Consider the following 24272-nt stretch of genomic DNA (forward strand, 5'->3'; position numbering starts at 1 on the left):
GTAAATACCTTAGGGTGTATTTCCCATAATCAAGGAGATTCTTCTTTATATCAACACATCTAATATTCAAAATTAGGATATCAACACTGATATATTATTACTATCTAATTCTGAGAACCCATTCAAATTTGTCAAGTGCCCCAAAATAACCTTCATAGCCCAAGGGTTCAGTTCAGAATCAAATATTATATTTAGATGTCATGTTTATTGTTAATCTATTTTAATCTTTAATTTTTTAAATTTAGATATTCTGGAAGAGTAAATGTCAGGTATTTTGTATGGTACCTTCTGATTAGGATTTTCTGATATTCATAATTGGATTCTATATATGCATTTTTGACAGAACATCAGAGAATGATGTCATGTTCTCACTGTGTCACATGGAAGATACAAGATTTTGATTTGATCCATTACTGGTGACACTAACTTTGATGACTGGATTCAAGTGGTACATGTAAGATTTTTCCAATGAGAGATACTTGAGGCTAAGTAAATAAATTGCTCTTCATCAGATGTTCAATTTATTTATGTTTTATTTATTCCAAATGTTCATCCATGTTTTCCAATTTTATTTAGTGGGTCATGATCTATTAGGATCACTATTCTGTTATTCAAATTGTTTGTCTATGTGAACAGTGGGGGATTCTTCAATCATGTTTCTGCTTCTTGGGCTCTAGACATAGTCCTCTTTTCTTTTCTTACTAGCACAAGATTCTTCAGGGCCATCTTCTACTTTTCCTATCACAGCCCTGGAATCCACCATTTCTCCAAAAAGCCTGCTTCCTTTTATTAGAGATGGTGTTAGAAACCAAGATCTGGGGCTGGAGCTGGAGCCCCATGACTGAGAATATGCTTAGCATTCACAAGGCTCTGGGTTCAATCCTGAGTGTGCACAAGCATACACACACCCACACATACACATTAAAAAAAAAGAAGAAAGAAAAAGAAAAATGAAAGAAAAAAAGAAATGAAACCAAAATCTTAGTGTTAAATGGACTTATTGATGTTGCAGTCTTGCCACTCTTGATGTCTTTCCAGTAAATTGAGCTAATAATACTTGTGGATATGGACATAAATCCAGCTATATATTCACACAGTTTACATTTATATTTTTATATCTACCTTTACAAATTAAAAACCATAAAGTTTTGGGGGTTCTTTATGTATGCTGGAAATTAATGCTTTATCTGAGATGCAGGTGGCAAAGATTTTCTCTTTGGGAAGATTCTGTAGGCTTCCTCTTCATGTTTTTGATTGTTTTCTTTTCTGTGAAGAAGTTTTTTAGTTTGATGCCATTCTATTTATAGATTATTGATTTTACTTCTTGTGCTTTAGAAGTCTTATTCAGGAAGTCATTTCCTGAGCTGATATGTTGGAATGTTGGGCTTACATTTTCTTTTAGTAGATACAGGGTTTTTGGTCAAATACCTAGGCCCCTGATCCACTTTGAGTTGAGTTTTGTTCAGGGTGAGAGATAGGGATTAAATTTCATTCTACTACATATGGATTTAAACTTAACACCCCAAAAAACAAATGACCCAATCAATAAATGAGCAAAAGAATTGAAAAGACACTTCATGGAAGAAGAAATATGAATGGCCAACAAATGTTAGAAAAAAGGTTCATCATTTCTAGAAATTAAACAAATGCAAGTTAAAACTACACTTGAGATTTCATCATACTCCAGTCAGAATGGCAATCATCAAGAGTACAAGTAACAATAAATGTTGGCAAGGATGTGGGGGAAAAAGTACACTGATATGTTGCTGGTGGGACTGAAAATTGGTGCATCTACTCTGGAAAGCAGTATGGAGATTCCTCAGAAAACTAGGAATGGACCCACGATTTAACCCAGTTATCCCACTTCTCAATATATACCTAAAGGACTTAAAATAAGCATACTATAGTGACACAGCCACATCAATGTTTATAACAGTTCAATTCACAATAGCTAAGCTATAGAACCAACCTAGGTGCCCTTTAACAGATGAATGGATAAAGAAAATGTGGTATATATATATATATACAACAGCCATAAAGAATAACTTCATGACATTTGCCAGTAAATGGATAGATCTTGAGACTATCATGCTAAGTGAAATATGCCAATCCCCCAAAGCCAAAGATCACATGTTCTCTCTGATATGTGTAAGCTAACCCACAATAAGGGATGCAGGGATAGAAGTTCAGTAGATTAGACAATGGGGAATGGAGGGAAAGAAGAAGGGATAGGAAAGGAAAGTCAGTGGAATGAATATGGCATAATTTTCCTATATACATAAATGAAAACATCACAGTGAAGCCCACCACCATGTACATCCACAAGAATGAAGTCCTAACTAGAGTAAGATGTATTCCAGGCTTGTATAATTACATAAAAATGGTTTCTACTGTCATGACTAATTAAAAACACCCAGTAAATTAAAATAAACACCATAAAATTACATTGATAACTTCCAATCCCCAAACAATACCTCAGGGTTTAATTTAATTTTCTCTCTTAACATATTTGCCCCAACAGGATATCTTTGTCACTGTGCCCTTTTCTGACACCCTGCCTCAGGCTACTTCATATTCTAGAAACCCTCCACAACCCAGCCTGGTTCTGCCACTCCACACTGGGCTGGCTGCCTTCATGGATACTGAGAGTCCATCTTTGTTCTGCTTGTGCTCTGACATCCTGTACTGGCCTCTGCTTCCACCTTCTCATACAACCTATGTGATTCTTTCTGCCCTTTACACTATTCAGTGACTCTGAAATTCCATGCCAGGACACCCCTCCTTCTCTGGATGCTCTTCTCACTCAGGTTGGGTTCTAACAACCCACTTGGGACCACTGCTGACCCCACACCTTCTGGCACAGATGCCCAACTGCTTGATTCCACTTAATGGCCTTTTGGATAGAATTGTCCAGGAAGGAAGAGGGTCTAGAAAGAAATGGAAGGAAAGGAAATGAGGTGAAAAGGAGTGCCATTCAATTATTCTATAATTTGTTTAAGAGAAAGAAAGAGACCTGTTTTATCTACTAAATTGGGACCATATGGAATAGCATTTTACTATATATCTATGGATACAGATATAAATACATATATACAATAAGAAGACTGAGTAAATCATGGGTAAGACCAGTAGCTGCATTCCTCTTTGTCAAGCACATACTAGCACTATATTCTCTATAACCCCCTTGAAGTTAAGTTTTATGACTCATTTTAGCCAAAAAAAGTGAGAAATGATGAAAATCATTTCTAGATGGAAAAATTTAGTTTCTTCTGTGTTTAAATCAATAGACTCTCCAAGCACGTTCTTCTTTTGGGAATTATGGAAATAGGACGTCATATGATAGTATAATGCTGAGACATCTTTTGAAGGACAAACTGCCCTGGAGAATTAATCCAGAACTGTAGCTAAATTCCCTTGAAGAAGAAATAAGTAAACCTTCCTTCTTTAAAGTTCTAAACTTCTGTACTATCTGTTACTGCAGCACAAATCAATCTATCCTTAATAATTGTAAGATATCATCTAATTTTCAGTATAATGTTTAATGATACTGTTCTGACAGAGATAAATAAAAAAAGGCTAGTTTGTAGCATTTATTTTGTAAATCCAGATATACTTTGCAAAGGGACTTGTCCTATGGGTTATTTCACTAAAAAATCATATAATTTCTTATCTAAACATTTCATATATAATTTTTCTACTGTGATATTTTTTTAAAATTTATCACAATAATTTGCTTTTACATAAAACTTAATAAAATTTAAGACACATACAAAGCTTTAATACAAAGACTAAACTTTTGTAGAATTATGAAGTATTACCTAACAGAAAACATTATAAAACTTCTTACAGATATAATTGTAAATCATTTTAAAAATAATGCAGAATTATAAAAGGTTTATTTTAAGTAAGAGAAAAATGTGATTCAGTGTTCAGCATGTAATAGTTATTAAATAAATATGTTTTAAAAGATAAATCCTTCATGAAATATTTCAACAGTTTATATCAGTTTTTAGAAATGTTATTAACAAAGGGCAGCACATTTTCCATTTACAGTCTTCACTGCAGTTCCTATTAAGCATTATGTTTTGAATTCATGCTCTATGATTTATTGCATAGCCATCTATAATTTCCCAGCATGACTTGCTTATTATGATGCAGCTACTAGACTTAATTAAAAATTATCAAAGCCCCACCCTTTCAAATTAAGTGGATGATAGATATCAAAGCACAATCATAAATTTCTGCCTTTAAAACATTTCATGACCTTTCAGTGTGAAGCTTGTCTATAGAAATAATGATCTGGTGAGTTTTTGCAAGCATAGCAAAATCCTTTCCATGTGACTCAGGGTGAAGAGTCACTCATTACTAGTCACACAGCAAGTGTCTGCAGAGTATAATGGATTTATAGGAAACAGGGTGACCACAGATCTCATTTTAATGAAGCTCAAGGCATAATCTGAGCTGATAGACTTTGAAGTATGAATATAATCTATATGAGGTTAGAGTTAATATTTGACAACACAAGGAATGTAATTTTCTCTCCAAGTTTCTATTTTTAATAAGTGCATTCTTTTTTTTTGTCACAAACAGTTAAGTTTATATTTAAGTAATAGGTAAATATTTTTGGACCCTACAAAGAAATTCTAAATTTTCCCATAGACTGACTTTTATTTAATAAGAAAATTTTTCACTCATGTAAACACTCATATGCAAACCCAACAGAGTTATATTTGCATAGTTGTTACATACACAGGTAGCAAATTTGATTAAATACCAATACTATTCAGGTGTTTCACTAAAGTACCCCATAAATGGAAAAATTAAAAAAGGTATAAATCCCACAGAATTCTTTCAAAATTATTCATTTTCAGAAATACATAGAAACACATGCTTGCTACAAATAGAAATCATTATTTGTCAGTGCTGAATGTGGATAAAGAGAAGGGTCATTTAACTTGATAATATTTAAATAGCATCTCTGTATTCTTGAGAAAGAACATGTCTTACTGTCAGACAACTTGATCTACTTCTAGTTCCTTATTCCTGTGTCATTTTCCAGAATGACAGGAGTAAGTATGACATTATATTACCCAGTAAACACTGAAGCCAAATTAACATTTGGATATTATCTTGAGAGACAATTACCAAAACCCTTGTATTCCTCAGCAATAAAGCTTGCTAGTGAGATGTAAATCTGCAGCAAACATGCTTTATTCACCCAATAGGATGAAATGATTTAGAAGCAGGATACTTTGAAAATGAACCAAAAGTACACATGAGACCTTTTGATCTCAGAGTCCATGTTCAGAAGCCTGAATGGTAGAAAGTACATGTAATTCTCAGCCAAGCAGTAGCCATGGTGGTGTTGATTTAAAATAATATTTCTTATTGCACACAGATGATTCTTTCATTCAAGAGTAGGATATGATTTCAAAGGGAAAAACTTACTACTAAAATAGAGAAAAATCCCAGAAACAACTGGAACTTTGAAGTCATTTTTACCTTTTTCACAGGTTTAAATCTTAGGAATAGAAAGAACCAGAATTATGAGGTGAGTGGAAAAAAACCAAAATAAATTCACTTGAAACATCTTTCCTTCTTTATTAAAGATCCATTTTCAATATTAATTTGAGGGGACAGAATCAAGCTTCCCACCACATTAGCAGATGAGAAATATCCTTGGATCATTGGATTTCTGTTAGTTAATTTTCATAGACTATCATCTTAGCCAGCTATAAAAAGTAAATGCAGGCAAATTTCCAAAACTAAGTCCTGTCTGATGATGATAGACTTACCTTCTTCCCCTGCATAGGCCAGAATGGACCGGGCTCGTATCTGTTTCCCTTCTGTGGTTTTTCCTGAGCAGGTGTGTGAGCAGGAAGACCACGTAGACCAGGCGCTGAGCACACAGTCCATTGGGCATGGGGCATCACAGGCCACAGGAATGGGGAAGATGGCATCTCTGCAAAGCTGTCTGTCCACTTCTTCACCTGGGAAAGACATGATCCCCAACATTCTATCACTGTTAAATACACTATGATGGTTCAGTTCTGCCACTGGTACAGGTACAGGACAGGACAGCTTGTTTTTCTTTTTAGTCTCTCTGCAGACAATTTCTTAGCTATAATCTAATCCTGATATCACAAACATTTCGATTCCTCCTTGCACACACCTCTGTGTATTAAATATACTATCTTTTTTGGCATACATTTACCAACATAAATATTTCAAAGACTACTTTGCATTTATATAGCTTGGTTTTTACCCAGGAAGCTCTAGACAGTTTAACTAAATCTGCAAAAAGATATATTTGCTATGAAATATACGATGCAGAATTAAACGAATAAACCATTGTCTACATTTTACAATTTACACTTTACTTTGAAGGCTTAACTGAGACATATCTGCTTAAAACTTGTTTGTGACACACGATGCAAGAAGTTGAGACATAAAAATGAAAATGCTTGGGTTTATGTATTTGTATGAAATCAAATGTGATTTAAATGTTTAGGTTGGTATGATGTCCAACAATTTAATTTCTCTTCATAATTGTGACTTTAAGAATATGTTTTCATAATTCATTATTTTAATAAAATTAATTATTTTGACATCTTTAAAGCAACCCTCAGATTTCTTCATGTTTGGTCTATTTTCATGAACATTGCCAAACTCATGAATCCTTCCAAAATATCACTTTTTTCTACTGCATTTCTATTATCAGAATAAGAGGCTCGAACATCTGCTTAAAGTAATTATGCTAAAAATTCATGAAGATTTCCATGGAAATAAAAAAAATGAGAATTGAGATCTGAGGATAAACTTTTTTTTTTGTTAAAGTATATACATGAAGCTTATTGAATTAACTGTGTGAAAACTTTGTATGAATATTAAAGTTAAACCATGGTTTATAAAGGATTTTCTAGTTTCAAGATTAAGATTGAAAAAGTAATATATTAATCACACAATTAACCATATTTTAACACATGGCACAGATGTGTTGTTTAGCAGCATCCCCTAAATTCCTCTGGAGATATTTTGATTTATTTTTAATCATAGAAATGCATAGTTTTTATGGTGGATTTTAACCATCACAGTAGTACTGTGTGCAAAGCATCTCTGCTACAAAATCGATACTCATCAATATAATGGAACTGAAACAGGTGTAAGCAGAAAGGAGACTCATAGCAGGGAGAAACCAGACACAGAGCCAAGATAAAATGCATGCTATTTAGAAAGTTCTCAGTATTGTAATTTGAGAATTAGATTTCTCTTTCCAGACTCGACAATAACTCTATAGTAACTCTGAGCGTTATTGTGTCTTTTGTATGATCTAGAAATTGTCTTAAAAATTATATAGATATAGAGTCTTTATTTACATGTTTACTGCTTTACTAAACAATAAAAGTTTAAAAAAGAAATTAAGATGGGGAAAGAATGGAGTCTTGTATTTGCATGGACCTTTCTTGGAAATATGTTCATATAACCATCTTATCTGAACTCTGTATGTAGGTCCAGAATCACTCTCAGCTTAGTAAAGTAGCAGACACATGGAATGAGGCTTAAAACTGTTTCTTCATTCCACATTTGAAGAGAAGCTAATTCTTCATCTTCGATGGGAAATTTCCCAGTCATTTTTGATTTGTGTATTCTCTCTGTAATATCTAAGTTATGAGTCTGCTTTGTTTAATCTTGAATCCATGTTGTCTTTCAGACCATTGAACACTCTGTTGTTCCACATTTCTCCTCCAGCCCATCACTGATTCTACCTTCAAGGGTATGTTTTTAAAATGCAAATCTGAACATCATAGTCTCTTCACATATATGAGCTGTGGGCCAAGTTCCTTACCAGGGCACTCTAAGCTTCTGCCCTTGCCTCGTGTTTCTCCCACATTCTATCCTCAGAAAGCTATTTGCTTTTCCATGAACTGGCAGGCTGCCTTCTCATGCTATCATTTTGCATGTACTCTTTCCTCTCTTCTTGCTAAGTCATCCTTTTGTTCTAAGTTTTATTTTTCTGTGAATTTTCTTTGACTTTCTTAAATTTCCCAGCTGGAGTTGGGCTCTACTCTCTCCTACAATACTGTAGAATATCACTTTTGAAACTTTAAAATTTTCTCTGTTTAAAACACTGTTACTCACATTAGCATACAAGAACCCTCTTGCCAGGCATTTTGTCTTATTCAGTATCTTCATATATGATGTCTTTGGTCCACTTATTTTCACTTTGGAGTTTTACAGTAAATGTTTATGGATAAGTGTGCTGGGGTAGATAGTCAGCCACACGCAGGTAAATAGGAGAAGACAACAAACATATGCATTAAAGCAAGTCCATAAGTCACAGGACTTGGAAACTTTATCAAAGAAGACAGACATCAGGAAAACAGAAACTGGCATGTCAAACCTCCTTCAACCATAATTAATAATAACCTCTTAAGGAAACTACCTCTCCTGACCAGATCATCATGGACCTTCACAAAGAAAATTTGCTGAAGGCTATATTAAAAACAAACAAACAAACAAAGGGCAATAAACCACTTATCAATACAAAGGAGGATATGAGAAAATTCCTAAAGAATAAAGGGACTAAAACTTCAAAACCCAGACACTTGAAGAGCTATGTTGTTCTCTCCAGAGATGGTTCACTTGGTATCTTTGTGGTATGTCCTTATTTTGACCTTCTCCAATAAACTCCTGGCTGTAACTCTGTGCAACTTGTTTGAAATCTTTCCTTCAGAATTGCAAGGACTGAGTGCTGTGGACAGCCGTGGTTGCCTCAGTGCCATGGAATCCCTCTATAACAAGGGGAAAAAATGGACCTGAAGTCCCAGGATATACATTGATTTCAGAAAACAAAACAAACAAACAAACAAACAAAAACTTTCCAAATTGTTGGTATACTAGAATCTGATCAAGATGTCCTTCACATTCCCCTGGTTCCACTAAACTTAGACTGGTTTCTTAGTGACTATGCTGTGACCTCCTTTACCTTAGAGCATGTCTTTGATAACATTTGCAATTGTAAATTATTTCTACCTCACTGAAATGGATATAAATTGTCTCATAACTTTCAGCTAGTTTTATAGTACACAGAAATTGTCTTTCCCAAGGAAAGGTTGAGAATCATCTCTTTGAAATGTTAACATTGAAGGGAACAGTGTCCTGATCTTCCAGACTCTGTAGGAGGGGAGGTGCCTAACTTCCATGGGCTCCAATTTGCAAGCACAGATGGCCTAATCACCCAAAAGCATTTGCAAACTCAGGGATAACTCAATGTACTTGACATATCCCATTGATCAAACCTTACCCTGTGATGTTCTCCAGAACTTTTCCATTAGCTCACTCTGGAACTTAAAAATGTTCCTGCCTTTTGTTTCTGCCAATTTGAGTTCAGTCTCTCCCTATTCTAATAATCTCAAATACCTTCTTTAATTTTGATGCAAATTTTATTTTGACAAACGCTTTTTAAATTTTATTTAATTGATTTTATTTTTTTAAATACAATAGTGGAATGCATTACAAGTCTTATTACACATATAGAGCACAATTTTTCATATCTTTCTATATAAAGTGTGTTCATGCCAATTCATGTCTTTATACATGTACTTTGTTGTTTTTTTTTTTGCATTACAATTCTTATTACACGTATATACCACAATTTTTCATATCTCTATTTGTATATAAAGTAGGTTGACACCCAATTCGTGTCTTTGAAAATGTACTTTGGATAATGATGTCCATCACATTCCACCATCCTTGCTAATTTCCTGCCTCCTCCCTCCCCCCCACCCCTCTTCCTTATCTAGAATTAATCTATTCCTCCCATGCTCCCCCTCCCTACCCCACTATGAGTCAGCCTCCTTATATCAGAGAAAACATTAAGCATTTGTTTTTTTGGGATTGGCTAACTTCACTTAGCATTATCTTCTCCAATGCCATCCATTTACCTGCAAATGCCATGATTTCATTCTCTTTTATTGCTGAGTAAAATTCCATTGTGTATATATGCCACAATTTTTTATCCATTCATTCACTGAAGGGCATCCAGGTTGGCTCCACAGTTTAGCTATTGTGAATTGTGCTGCTATAAACATTGATGTGGCTGTGTCCCTGTAGTGTGCTGTTTTTAAGTCCTTTGGGTATAGTCCAAGGAGAGGGATAGCTGGGTCAAATGGTGGTTCCATTCCCAGATTTCTAAGGAATCTCCATACTGCTTTCCATATTGGCTGCATCAATTTGCAGTCACACCAGCAATGTATGAGTGTACCTTTTTTCCCATATCCTAGCCAATAGACAAACCATTTTTAACTAGTTTATGATACAAAAATCATTATTGGCTTCACCTTCTCTTTCCTCTTTTCCAACTATGTATTAACCTATTGAGTTCCAAATATCTTTAATCAACAAGAGTCCAAGAATGCAATTGCTTTTAGGGTTTTCTTCCTTTTCATCACCTTCTTCAAACTCTTTCCATTCACCATGATCTCTTCCCTGACACCTTTCTCTGATTTGTCATCTCAAGTTTCCATATATGTTTTCATTTCTTCAAGACCTTGGTAAAATGAGTCAGGTGGCTCTGAGATAAAAAGTTTTCTTCCTTTCCCTCGCATATCTACTTCTTAATTCAAGACTTGATAAAATAATTAATATGACCTTCATCTTCTTTTGTTGAGATACAATCCATTATAACAAAGTATAGCCAAAAAACACAATTTGCAGATAAGAGATAAAAATTTAGGGCTAATCCCAACCATATTTCTGCATTTTCTTATTTCATTAAATTTAAGGCACCCATAATTGCTCACTTAGTAAACAAGGCATTAAGCAAACAACTCTTTTATAACATTCATTACCTCCCTTCCTAATAACTCTGGTTAAGGATTTTATGTGGGGTTAGGCAGAAAAAAGTGTTTGCTTAGACTCTGCACAGTTTCAACATGGTACCCATAACTCACGCTCCTATTTAAGGTCAACTGTTATAGCACATTTTTTTTTAAATTGGTATATTACAGTTTTACATAATAAAGGGATTCATTGTGGTATATTCATATATGCATCAATGTGATATGTTTCATTCCCTTGTACACCCACCCTCCCACTTCTTCCTTTCCAAGGTCCCCTTCCTTAAGTCTAGTGGTCTTCTATTTTCAAGAGGTCCTTTTTCTTTCCGGCTTCCACATGTGAAGGAAACAGACAACTCTTGACTTTCTGAATCTATTTTAGCATAATGATCTACAATTTCATCCACTTTCATGCAAATAATATAACTTTGTTTTTCTTTATGACAAAATAAAACTCCATTGTGTACATATACCACCTTGCCTTTATCTAGTTATGCTGACAGACACCTACATTTGTTCCACAATGTGGCTACAGTGAACGGTGAAGCTATAAACATGGAACATGTTTTAATGCATGCTTGCTGAGACAGCGCAGACTAGAATGAGGAACAAAATTGTGAATGAACTCTTGGGCCTCAATTCCTAATCTGTTACTAAAAGTCTTTTCCTATTCTTAGACTCTGCAATGTATAAATTGTATCCTTCTTTATCCCTTTATATTTAACCAGATCAACCATAAACACCAGGTGCAGGGGATGCCAGGAAATATCTGCTAGAGTCTTCCACAGGAAAGGAGCTTCTTAAAAATTTTACCATAAGAATTCCAGACCCTTCCAGCCCCCCACCATTCAATAAAAGGCTCTTGATCATTCTTTGGTTCATGGGTAGTTTTGAATTCTCTCTGTCAGGGCTGTTTCCTTCAACTGTAGGTGAATCCCTTCTCCCCTTTTCCTGATTAAAACTCTGCCTGTATATTTGTGCTCATTTGTCTCAGATTCTAAGTTCCTGTCACAAGAATCATCTATGTGTGTAATACTTCTGTGGTAATAATTGAAAGCATATGTATTTTGGAATAAAGTATCTTCTTAACTTCATTTAACTGAAATTAATACTGCACTTTATGCCCTTTTCTACCATACTTTTGCCTGCCTGAAAATTCCAATCTTGTTTCATTTATTTTCAGTGACTAAAAAGTGAACTGACTCACATGTATCAAAAGTGAGAAGGGATAGAAAAGTAATACAAGATAGGTGGAAAGGAAACAAAAGGAAGGACAAGAAAAATATAACTAATTTAAAAGTCTTGTGATAAAATTCCTCATACCTTTACTGTAGAGCTCAATTCTTTCTCACAGACCTATCATGTCGTGAGCCATTCATGGACTGTGTGTGTGAGCTGTGTGCTTTTGAACATATAAGGGGACTGTTCTGGCCTTGCACGTTAATTGGGCTGTGTGACACAAGTGTGCCTTTCTTCTGGATCTGCCTGAGATCCCACACAGCACCCGAGATGGGTGTGACTTGCCAAGATGTCAATCAATCTGCTGACCACAAGACATCACCAAGGAAGACTCCACTTTTGAAACCTTATCCCTTGCCTTATATGGGTGGAGTATTCTATGGAATGTCTTTTCCCCAATAAATAGGGGAGTTCCAGGTACACTCTCTCTCTTGTTTTTTTCCAGGGCTGCCCAGCGTGTAGGTGACCCTTGGGTTGCAGAGCAGTCCCACCCTCAAAATTCATGTTTGTGTGTTGCATGGTTTCTTCCCCGTTTTCTTAGTTTGTTGTTGTAGCCAGCTCCTTTGAACCTAGCTCATCTCATCAGTCTGGTCTGAAATGGGACTGTCATTTCCAAATTTCTAGGAAAACTACAAATCTTCCCTCAATCATAAAGTTACTGGAAATTCACCCACTTGTTAAAATTGCCCTGTGCATCAGTAATTTGCCCACTAATGCAGGTATTTTTAGAATAGATCCAACTAAGGGAGATACAAAACCTATAGGTAGGTTACTTTCCCCATGTTATCTATTGTTCAGATAATGGAAATGACATCAACTTCAGGATCCTGAAAATTGCCAGACTACCATAAACCATCTTGTGATCACCAGACTGATGTCATTTCCACTTACCTTCCCAAGCCAATAAATCACCAAGTTTCCTTTAAAATAAATGCTTGAGACACCCAAAAGTATCTCTCCTTCTCCAGATGGCCTATATTCTCCCTCTAGATAGAAATTGGGAATAGAAAAAAGGAAAGATGGAGTCTAAAAAGAGAAATGCCTACGAGCTGATGGGATGCACAAAATACCCATGAATCTTTGAAATGCAAAACAAGCACCTCTGAGCAACCCAGTCCCTGTACTTAGCCTGCCTGCACCCTTGGTCCACATGCCTGATCCATGCCCTTGCCTGCAAAAAGTAACATGAGACCCAAGAGCTGGAGAAACTGGCACCAAATTGTGTGAATCCACCTTAGCTCTACCTCTAGTCCAGCTCCAACTGTCCCTTTATAAATATTAACATCCTACATGGATGGGTTGCTGTTTCTTGAGAGTGTTCCACATCTTCTCTTGAGTGTGTATTCCTTGCTTTACCCCAAGAGCTTCTTACTCAAGCTAGCTGGCATTCTCCCTTGAATAAGTATTTCTTGCTTTACCCCCAAAGATGTCTCTTCCCTGAGATATCCCATATTCTTCCTTTCTTTATATAGACTAAATAGTTTAGATGAACTTTAGCAACTCTAAGTTAAATATCTGTGCACAATAGTTTTCAGTCATTAAAATTTCTCAAGCCTCTTCTAATCAAGAAGGAAAACAATCTGCTCCTGGAGTTGGCATGATGCTGTTACACTGAACTGAATGAGAGAAATTACAGTACCAAATGAGAGAAATCATGCTACTAATTGAGAGAAATTATATATTATGTTCATTCTGAAGAATTAATCAATACAATCACTAAAGTAGTCTCACTCACTATAATCTATTGGCTCAATTAAGTTACCTTTAAAAGCTACTCAAAAGATGGCTCCACATCAATAGAATTCCATTTACTCTGTGATGAATTAAAACTCCTGTGTTATTCTCTCTAGCTTCACCCTCCACCACTGGAAGGCATTTCATAGGTTCTGATCCATTTAGTTTCTTCAGGAATCTTGTAGGGCTCTTTGCGGATGAATACTGTTTGAGTGACTTTTTTTTTTAAGGCCTTGGTAACTGGTTACCTCACATTCTTTCTCTGAGGGATTCTCACACTTCCAATCTGTCCTGCAAATTATCAAGCAAATAGTCTGCCAGCCACACTGCTGCGACCATATTACACCCTCTAATGACTCCCTGTAGTTCTCCTGATCAAGCATGCATTCATGTTTGTTGTATTTTAAGACATTCCACTGTCTGCCTCCACTTGACATAACCTGCCTACCAAGTGCATTTTCCAGGCTCCAAGCAGAGCTTCAACAAAACAAGGCTCAATGGGTCCTATAACTTGGAAAGGAATAACTTCATGAATCCTTTTCAGACCATTAGGAAAAGTTTAAAAATGAATCTAGTTGTAAATTTTCTTGCTTAAAACAATTATCATACCTCTCTGTCTGCCCACCTACTTTTTATTATTTCTTTAATATTCACAAAACTTAAAAGAAAGTTTAGTTATTCTACATATTCCACATAGAGTTATTACAAGAGCACAATGTGCAAACAAATCTATAGGATATTAGGAAAGTTACAAATAATTTAAATATACCTATTTTTGATTTTATAATCTTGCTAGGATTAGTAAAGCAATCAAATGACTTAGAAATATTATCTTTGTCACAAAAAATGCAAAAATAAACAGTGTTTATTTTGATGAGAGATCATGGATTGATGAAATAACAAGAGATGGTTCACAGGAAAGAATTTTGAAGAGAAATAAATCTTAATGGTATTCAGAGGGAATAGAAGTTATATTATTGGAAATGAGGAATAGAGAACAGTATAAATGTAGGAGATTGGTCTACCTGGGAAGCAGAAACTGATCCAAAGAATTAATCATCATCATTAAACTTTTCCAAGACCTTCTACTCTATCCTCTGATGTCCTCCATATGGAAAGACTGAAAAGTTGGAACCCTAGACATTAGACTAAAGCCTATACAGCTGAGGACAGTGTGTTTTCTCTACTGAATCTTCGTAGTTGTAGTGGAATGTCTGCTAGCATATCCTGGAAAGGAATTTTAAGGGAAAATGAAATTTGATGATGGAAATATTCTACTAATTGGTATCAAACATGTTCTCTTTCACATTGGAAACCTCAACTGTGTTAGGGACTTCTAATGCTCAGAGCCATTTCAGAGTTAGTAACAGTCATAAGATTTTGCAATAAAAATGTATGTAGCTGATAAAGAATGAGAAATTGTTGGCTCAGCAATTGAGATTTTCTTTTTCTTTTTCTTTCTTTCTTTCTTTCTTTTTTTTTTTCTTTTTGGTGCTGAGGATTGGCTCCATGGCCTTGATCTTGCTAGGCAAACATGCTACCACTGAGCCACATCCCCAGCCCTTGGCTCAGTAATTGAAATACAAAGTCTCCTAAATTAAAAAAAAAAAAATCAGACCATTATTAATGATGATTGACAGAGTCTAATACTGATAGTTGTGTCAAATATTCATATATGTTCAAAAAAAGCATTAATTAGTCTGGGATGGGCCAAAATGGAAACAAGTTAGCATATATCAAAATTAAAGGAGTAAGAACAAAGAACCTGGACAAGATAGAATAATTATTCTTGCTGATGTGATTCAAATCTGATGGGTAATTTCTAAATATTCCTGTCTTTAGATCCCATCAGAGAACTACTCACTTGGATGAACAGAGGAAGCTTTTGGGATTCTTCATTGTTAAAAGATACCTAAATGATTCAGATATATCAGTGTTTTGGAATTAGTCTATCTACTCCTTCCTAAGGACCAAAATGTAGAAGGAAGGGTTAATGGTTCAAACCCAATTCTTACAACCATATTTATAACTTGAAATTATTTGTACTTTTAAAATTAAACTAAATCATATTGGCCTTCTGTGCCATTTTAATCTAGTTCTAACAACATTTTGTTTTTCATCTCAAGCTCTGAGCAATGACTTGGGTATTTTAAGGAGACACAAGTAAACCAGATTGGACTCCCTTTTATTTCAGGGTCTTCTATGAACAGACAAGATTATGCAGTTTTCCATAGTGGTGTCCTAAAAGGGACATTTGGGGGCAATATCATACAGTTTATAAGGTATTTTGATGAGTGTTAGGATGACAATTCAATTATAAAGCAAAAAATTATGATTGCTGCTCTGAAGGAACGTATACACACAGACATAAATTTATATCAAAACACACTAAATATAATATGACCCAAATCTACAAACAAGCACAGCTGTACATAGTGGGGACTTTACTCTCATAGGAAGCAGTAAATATTTTTAAAATTTGAAATGCAATTGTATTAGGGTAAAGATATACTAACTTTATAATATATATTGTGATGCTAATATTTGGTTTGTGTTTGCTGGCTTGTACAGATAAAAGCATTATTGATTTTTAAAGACAAAAACCCACTATTCCAGGCACCTGTTCTGATCAGTCAGAGCTTGGCAGGTTAATGCTTTGTTAAATAGTATGAATAAAACTTCTAGGTGTAATCAACCAATTCTTTGTAAGTGCTATTCTCTTCATTCCTGGTATTTTTAGTACAATCTCAAAACAAAACAAAGCAAAAAACACACCATGTGACTCAGATTCTTTTCCCCAATCCATCAAAGAACTGATGCAGGACTGAAATCCAAGGTAAAGTGTTCCCACATGTTTCCTTACTACATTGTTTTCCTTTTTCAAATTCTATTAACTACAGTGATAATGACATCTAGGAATGAAAGGAAAGGAGAAAACATACTTGAAAATCTACTACATCTAAGCAGAGTATTGTTATGGCAATCAAGAAAAAAATATTTTTTAAGTCCCATTTTAGTGCATTTGAAATAGAAGATCCAACAGAGTTGTTTACTCTGCCCCAAGTCACAAGATATTTAGGGAAAAAGGCAGGTTTTCAAGCCCATATTACCAGGTCTATGTTCTAGTCATAGCATTTTTGTTTCTATGCACAAACATCTAATAGGTACCTAATGAAAGCTAGTTATTTCACCTGTATCTTTATATTACAACATTTTCCAAAATATTCTTTTTTTTTCCAGAGCATAATCTTTCTTCAAAATGTATAAATTCAAAGTAGAATATTGCAGTTTGGAAACCACCAATAATAAGACTTTGGGAATGCGATCACTGTACAGAGACAACTTTTTGTAAATGGATGTTTAATTTCAATGGGAGTTTATTCTTCTGTGCAGTGTAATTGTTTCTGGAATTTGAGCAATGCTTTTTTGAGCAAGATGACCTTTGATATGTTTATTTTATCAAAATCATAGCTTAAAGAATTTCCAGAAATGTTACAGTTAAAAATAAAACTCTGATTTACAAAGCATTGCTTTTCAGACAAAATTCTGGCTTGTAATTTAATCTTTTATTTTTAACACCTTGTATGTATGTGCTGTTTGGCTTCATACTTTCTGTGGCTAAGAACAAATGCAACAACTAGCTAAATAAGATTTGGGAGCACCATTGGTCATTTTTGCATAAGAAGATAGCTGTTAGAAACAACTGGATAGGGCTGGGGACGTGGCTCAAGCGGTAGTGTGCTCACCTGCCATGTGCAGGGGCGCTGGGTTCAATCCTCAGCACCACATAAAAATAAAATAAAGATGTTGTGTCCACCAAAAACTAAAAAAAATAAATATTAAAAAATTCTCTCTCTCTCTCTCTCTCTCTCTCTTTAAACAACAACAACAACAACTGGTTAAGTGCATACGAAGAGAAATAAACACAAGAATGCTTTTGCCAAAGAGTAGCTGGGATACTAGGAAATGTTTATCATTTTCACTTACAGATTGATAGCACTGTTATCCCCAGTTCTCTAAGTAGCTGCTAAACAGTATCAATGAAGATAAAATCAATTTGAACACTTTCTATTGTGAAGTCATATCTTTGAGCATTATGTGGCAAAATCCTGCTTTCTAGAAGACATTTAAAAAAATCAAGACCACTGCTGACTTAGACAATTCTTTAAAAAGTGTTTTTTCTTATATGCACATGTAAGAGATGGAATAGAGACTGCTCATGTGATCAAATAGAGAGAAGATGCAGGCAGAATGGAGTTCCAGAGATAATGTGCTAAGACTTTTGAAGTCTTTATCCTGAGGGTAGGAATAATAAGCTACTTTGCTTGGGTTTGGATGTACTTATAAAGCCAGGGGGAAGAATGGATGAGATAAAATACACAGAATCAAAATAATAGGGGATTTGGAGAGTTAAGATATTTAGGCAAGTGCAGTTACTAGGAAGTCAATGAAAAGAATAATAATATAGACTCAAATAGGAGAACTTGTCAGTCTTCTAACATCATGATTTTTAAGTTATAAGTTCTACAGTCAGAAGTATACACAAATGCTATCTTCATTTATAAATACTATGTTCCTGATTTTCAGTCTAAAAGCCATGAACATAAAAATCATAATGTGGAGCTAATAATTGCTGACATTTACTATGTATTGTTATGTACTTGGCTCTGAATATTTTATAGGGTTTAGTTGATATAATTTTGCAACAACTATTTGCAATAGACATGGTTATTATACTCATATCATTATACAGAAGGAAACTAGGCATAGAAATTGATTAATATGTCTAAATTTACACTATGCTGTCTGTCTTAGTAGTATAGGAGATGTGCTTGATTTATTTGTCTATTTTTGTGATTCTCTAGTGGAAAATCATAGTATGAATAATATCAGAGAAATGTGAGGAATGATCTAGTTCAAGGATTATGAAATGAAGCCCATAGTTCAAAAGAACTTGCCCAAGATCACACTAAAGTTACTGATAGAATTGGGTTTCTAGTATATTCAGTGATCATATGAAGCTAGTTAGAGCTGCAGCATTTGTCATTTTCTTGTCTATAAGGTCACAATATCACTAAAGAGGTTATACATATTCCTCCATATCATTGTACTCAATTATCTGACATACCAAGAAAACACAAAATATGCCTCTTGGCTGGGGATATAGCTTAGTATCCAGGATATGAGGCCCCGGGTTTGATTCCCAGCAGCAACAAACAAAACAAAACCCCCAAAATTCTTCCAAGATCCACATACCTGTGGTAATTTAAGGTACTGACAGCAATCTTCAGAAATATTATCTCACTTATGTGAGGAAACTACAGATAAAATATGAAAGCACCAAATCTCACTCAAGCATGCCATGGATTAGAAATATAAAATGCATCTTTTTGAAAATAAAGTAACACTAATGAAGAAATTTAACCAATTAAGCATTAAATCAAAGTTGACCATCATTGGATTGAGGTCAGTAAAGGACCTGAGGCCAAACTATTGTGAGACTTTTTTTACAGAAGACAACATAGATGTCATGAATCTGGAAATGAAATTATCCAACATAAATCAGTAAGGTAATTTTAATGAGCATGGATCTGCTGAGATAGCCAGATGTATTGGTGCATCTCTCAAATTTGGAACCAGTGGTTTTGATTGAAAGGGGTCCCATTCCATTTCTTTAGGAGACATGGGTAATGATGTAATTTCTAAGAAAGCAGTCTAAACAAAACTAATCCCCAGTCTAGCTTTGATCCAAAGGTACTAATCATCCTTTTGGTCAATATGTATTTTTGAGTGTAATGTACTGTCAATAATTTTTAATACTTAAGAGCACTTTCCACTCAGAAAATGTTTATCTGAAAGATTACTATCTAGGTACATTTCCTCTTGTTTGCACATAGGGGGCAACCAACCAGGGCTTGATAGATGCAGGCCTGTTCCTGATCTCCTGATTGTCAAACTTGACTGAGGCCATCACATTCTCCTGTGGTTCAGCAGGCTGTTAAACAGATTTAGCAGGGATATCATTGCTTAGGAATGATCTTGAATTTATGAAACTCTAGGGGCTAACAAAATTAAACTATGCTCTGAAAGGAAGGAGATTGGGTATTCTGAATAGCAGAAAACAAAATTCTTTGAAAATATGAAGTAATAATTAAAATTTTGTAGCTCATTTTATAAATTAACCTACTTATTTGCCTCAAATGTCTTACAAATAAATGGTTACCGATTTCAAACATTCATTTTTAATGTTTGATATGAGAATAATGTAATTTCTAAGAAAGCAGTCTAAACAAAGTCTAAACAGTCTAATTTACTTTACTTTTGCCTTTTCAATGTAAAGTAGAAATGATTTAACAACTTAAAAGAACAGGTATGATCTATGTTTCCCCCAAACCAACATTACATTGTAAAGGTGTGTGTGTGTGTGAATGTGTGTGTGTGTGTGTGTGTGTACAATACAAATAAATATACAAGTGTGTGTGTATATAAAATATTGAGTGGAAGACTTTAAAGAATAGAGGCAAAGTGGTTCTCTTACTCAAATACAGTATAAAATCTCTGACAAAAATAGAAGCACTTAAGTTAAAGGCAGGCATTTTGAACATAAAATTTAAAGCAAACAATTAAATACATTAGGGAATTTATATAAGAATGGTTCAGGAAGAATAATTCTTTCCATTATATTGAAAAACAGGAATTCATGCAACATTGGTGTGCTTAGTGAGTAAGGTTATGGGAAATTTTACTTGCTTATATGTGAGGTAAGGATTCAGAATAATTAGGAAATGAGGCATATTAAACAATTGTCATTTATGCAGTTATTGCATTACTAGGACAAGCTCCAAGGGCCTGTGATTTATAGATCCTGGAGGCTTATTATCTAGTTTCTTCTTCCTGTAGTGGTGTGGTATGATAAGAATCTGGACTTACAGGATGGAGAATCTAAGAGCACTTCACAAGGAGTGTCTGTTTTCTAAAGTACTTCTGAAGGAAATTAAGTATGATTTTATAAAAACAATCTAAACAAAGAGAGGTCAAGAGACTGTGCAGAAGCAGCAGAGTCTCCAAGGCTGGACTGAGCAGAGGCACAAGCACATAGAGAAAATTTAACTTCCCAAAGGGCACAAGGGTTTGGTGTTTTCATTTTTAAAGTTTTTATGTTAATTAAGTATTTTATTAAAGAGAATGCAGTTTACTATTAATTTTTAAAAATCCAACTTGTTTGTTATGGCTTTTATTAGTGTTTACTTTATATGTATCCTGATCATTCCATTACTGATTTGACAACTTTCTAGGTTCTGTTTTCTACTCAGCAGGCAAAACAATCCTTTCAAGCATAGTTCAGATCATATTATTCTTTGCTAAAATCTTCCAGTGTTTTCCAACTAATGTGAATTATTTTCCAAGCCTGGTTGTTGGCCACCTCTGACCTTCTCAGGCACCTTTATTCTGTTCCAGCCTCATTGGTCTTAGTGTAGCCCTGAACACTTCCAGTGTGCTGTTGACTGGCACTTCTTTCTGACTGTAACCATCCTGTCTGATATTCACTTACTCTGTGCATTCTGATATTCAGCTGGCTCCCAGATGTCAAGTCCCTGGCACATAGTATATGCTTATTAAATATTTGCTAAGTAAATAAGTGAAGATGATACTAATGACTTTAGAAAAATCACAATAAGGTACCATGGAACTTGAGGTCAAGTCAAGATTTCTGAAGAGCAATTTAGAATGATTCCAAGGAAATATGAAGAGCACTTCAAAATTTGCTTTTTATCCTGGATATTTATTCTATGCTTTAATTGTTTTCATTTCAGTTTTTCTCCTGGCAGGGATCACTCTAAAATTTTTATAGAAAACCTTGTAGTATACATAAGTCACTGAAATTCTCACCGATCTAAAGATAATTCAAAGAAAATGCTTCAGTGACTGATCTTATGACAATATTTAAGACCACTATTTAGGAATTTTGTATTCATGAATACCTTGTTTCATGCATAAATTATGATTCCCATTTGTTTTTCAAAAACTAATTTGCACTTAGTTGTATATGAAATAACTAATAAAAATGTTATTCTTATTTATAATTCATCAATTCAGGTGATATGATATCTACTGCTCTACAAATTCACAAATTCTCCCCTCTCAGATGTTAAATTGTTAAATATAAATACCTAAATTATGCCAACATAAAATTTTAAGAATTATGAAAGTGATTATGTTTCTATTTATATGTATAACAGATGGAGTCTTCAGTTTTTATTAAAAATCTCCCTACATAATGGGAGAAAATATTTTTGAATCAAATATCTGATAAAGATTTAATCTTCAAAATATATAAGTATCTCCTACATCTCAATAGCAAAAAAACAAAGCAAAACAAAACTAATAACCTAGTTTAAAATGGGCTAAGGAATTGAATAGACATTTCTCCAAAGAAGACAGATAGATTGCTACAAGATACATGAAAAAATGTTCAGCATTATTCATAATTAGGAAAACGCAAATGGAAACCACAATGCTATATCATCTTATACCTATTGAGATGGTTATCACAAAAATTTGAAAATAAAAAACAACAACTATTGACAACTATGTGAAGAAATTAGAACCTTTGTATACTGTTCATGGACATGTAAAAGTGGTGCAGCTACTATGAGAAACAGGATGGAGGTTCAAAAAAAATTAAAACATACAATCCTGAAATACCACTTCTGGATAATAAACCCCCTAAAATCAGATTACAAATATGGAGAACAGTGACTTGGATCATGTCTCTGATGGCCTCATGGCCGTGGCTATACTTGTGTTGGTAACTTTCTGTGCAAAAGGTGCAGGAAAAGATTGCCCAGTTGCTATGGTGATGCCTTGCCTGAGGAGGTTCTGTGCAATGCAGAGAACTATCAGTGTTGACCCTGAGGATAAAGAATTACAAGCAGTGTAAGATAATTATAATTGCTTGCAAATGCTTTGACCTTCAAGCCTGCCTGCTTTGAAGGAATTTTCTCACAGAAAACCTTTTGATGATAAAACCTGTATAATAAATATGCTGAACTAGCTCTGGGTCATTGTTCCTCCATCAGAGGCTGGTGTCCGACCTGGTCCCAGCTCTGTCTCATAAGTGTTTGTTTGTCTTTCTTAATTCCCCATCATCCCTTGCCAGTTCTTAAGGTTCGGCCATGCAGGTCACAGCACTCAAAGATCTATTAATACTGACCACATTTATTGTAGCACTATTTACAACAGCAGAGATGTGGAAACAACTTATGTGTTCATTCATGAATAGCTGGATATAAAGATGTTATGCATGTGTGTGTGTGTGTGTGTGTGTGTGTGTGTGTGTATGCATGAACATATATATAATGGAATATTATTCAGCCTTAAAAAACAAACAAAAAACCCCAGGAAATTATGTTATTTGCAACAACATGGTTGAACCTTAAGAATATTATTCTAGGTGAAATAACCAATCACAGAAAGTTAAATACTGCAAGATTCCACTTATATGAAGTATTTAAAATAGTCACACTCAGAATCAAAGAATAGAATGGTTCTACTTGTTATCATAAAATATTTTTAATATTAATTTGAAGACTAAGCATTAATTATATGCATAATAAATATTTCCTAAGTTTAGATGAACTCAAAAACAAATGGGTAGAACAGATAAAGTTACTGGATGTGTGAACACATTATTCATTTTTATTTTGTGTTTTGTGTACTATATATCTGATTTGAACCATACTTTAGGTTGGTGAGATTATGTTTTGCTATACAGTAATTTTCCACTTCATGGGATAGATCTGCTTTGAAAGCAAGCTCAATAAAAAGAAATGAATGGTTTAAAGAAAAATAAAACACTGTACATACAAAAAAACTAACACTGGTAGTTAAGTGTTGGCTGATTGGAGAGGGCCTTAGCTGGAACTCCTGTGTGACTGTGCTCCAGTAAGGTAAGCTGGTATAATCTCATGAAGACAGCAGAGTACAAGAGCTTTCAAGGATTAACCTGTGACATGTTTGTTAACTTTTCATAAGCAATAAAAAGTTACATGGCTGAGCCTAGTTTGGAATATTTAGTTTCCTTCATTTGAAAATGTTTATTTCGCTATCATTTCTTCCTCTAAGGCTATATAATTCTGATTGGCACTTATTTATTTTCCACTGTCATTTATTTTCCATGATTTGTGGGAAGAAATCTATAATAATTCAAATTGTTGGTCTTCTATATGTGAATGTTGGTTTTCTATGGATGCTTTTAAGATTATGGTGTGTGTAGGCATAGTTTTCATAAAGTTTTTCTCATGAGAATTTCGGAGTTTCTTGAATCTGGAAATTTATATCTCTTACCCAATTTGGGAAATTATTCCTTCAGATACTTTTACCTATACATTCTCATTCTCTTCTTCTGATACTCCAATAATGTAAATTTTAGAGTTTTGATCCCATAGAGCCTTAAGACCT

At 34.5% G+C, this 24272-nt stretch overlaps 1 protein-coding gene across 1 annotated transcript in view; it reads right to left on the bottom strand.

The window, feature by feature from the left end:
• Nucleotides 1-24272, bottom strand: part of Thsd7a (thrombospondin type 1 domain containing 7A) — a 395278-nt gene that overhangs the window by 87444 nt on the left and 283562 nt on the right. Inside the window, exon 7 of the mRNA XM_027926470.2 lies at nucleotides 5796-5990. Coding sequence (XP_027782271.2) covers nucleotides 5796-5990 — 195 coding nt within the window. The remainder of the gene's footprint in view (nucleotides 1-5795; nucleotides 5991-24272) is intronic.

The sequence above is a fragment of the Marmota flaviventris genome, chromosome 1 (assembly GCF_047511675.1).
Source record: "Marmota flaviventris isolate mMarFla1 chromosome 1, mMarFla1.hap1, whole genome shotgun sequence".
Classification (NCBI taxonomy): domain Eukaryota; kingdom Metazoa; phylum Chordata; class Mammalia; order Rodentia; family Sciuridae; genus Marmota; species Marmota flaviventris.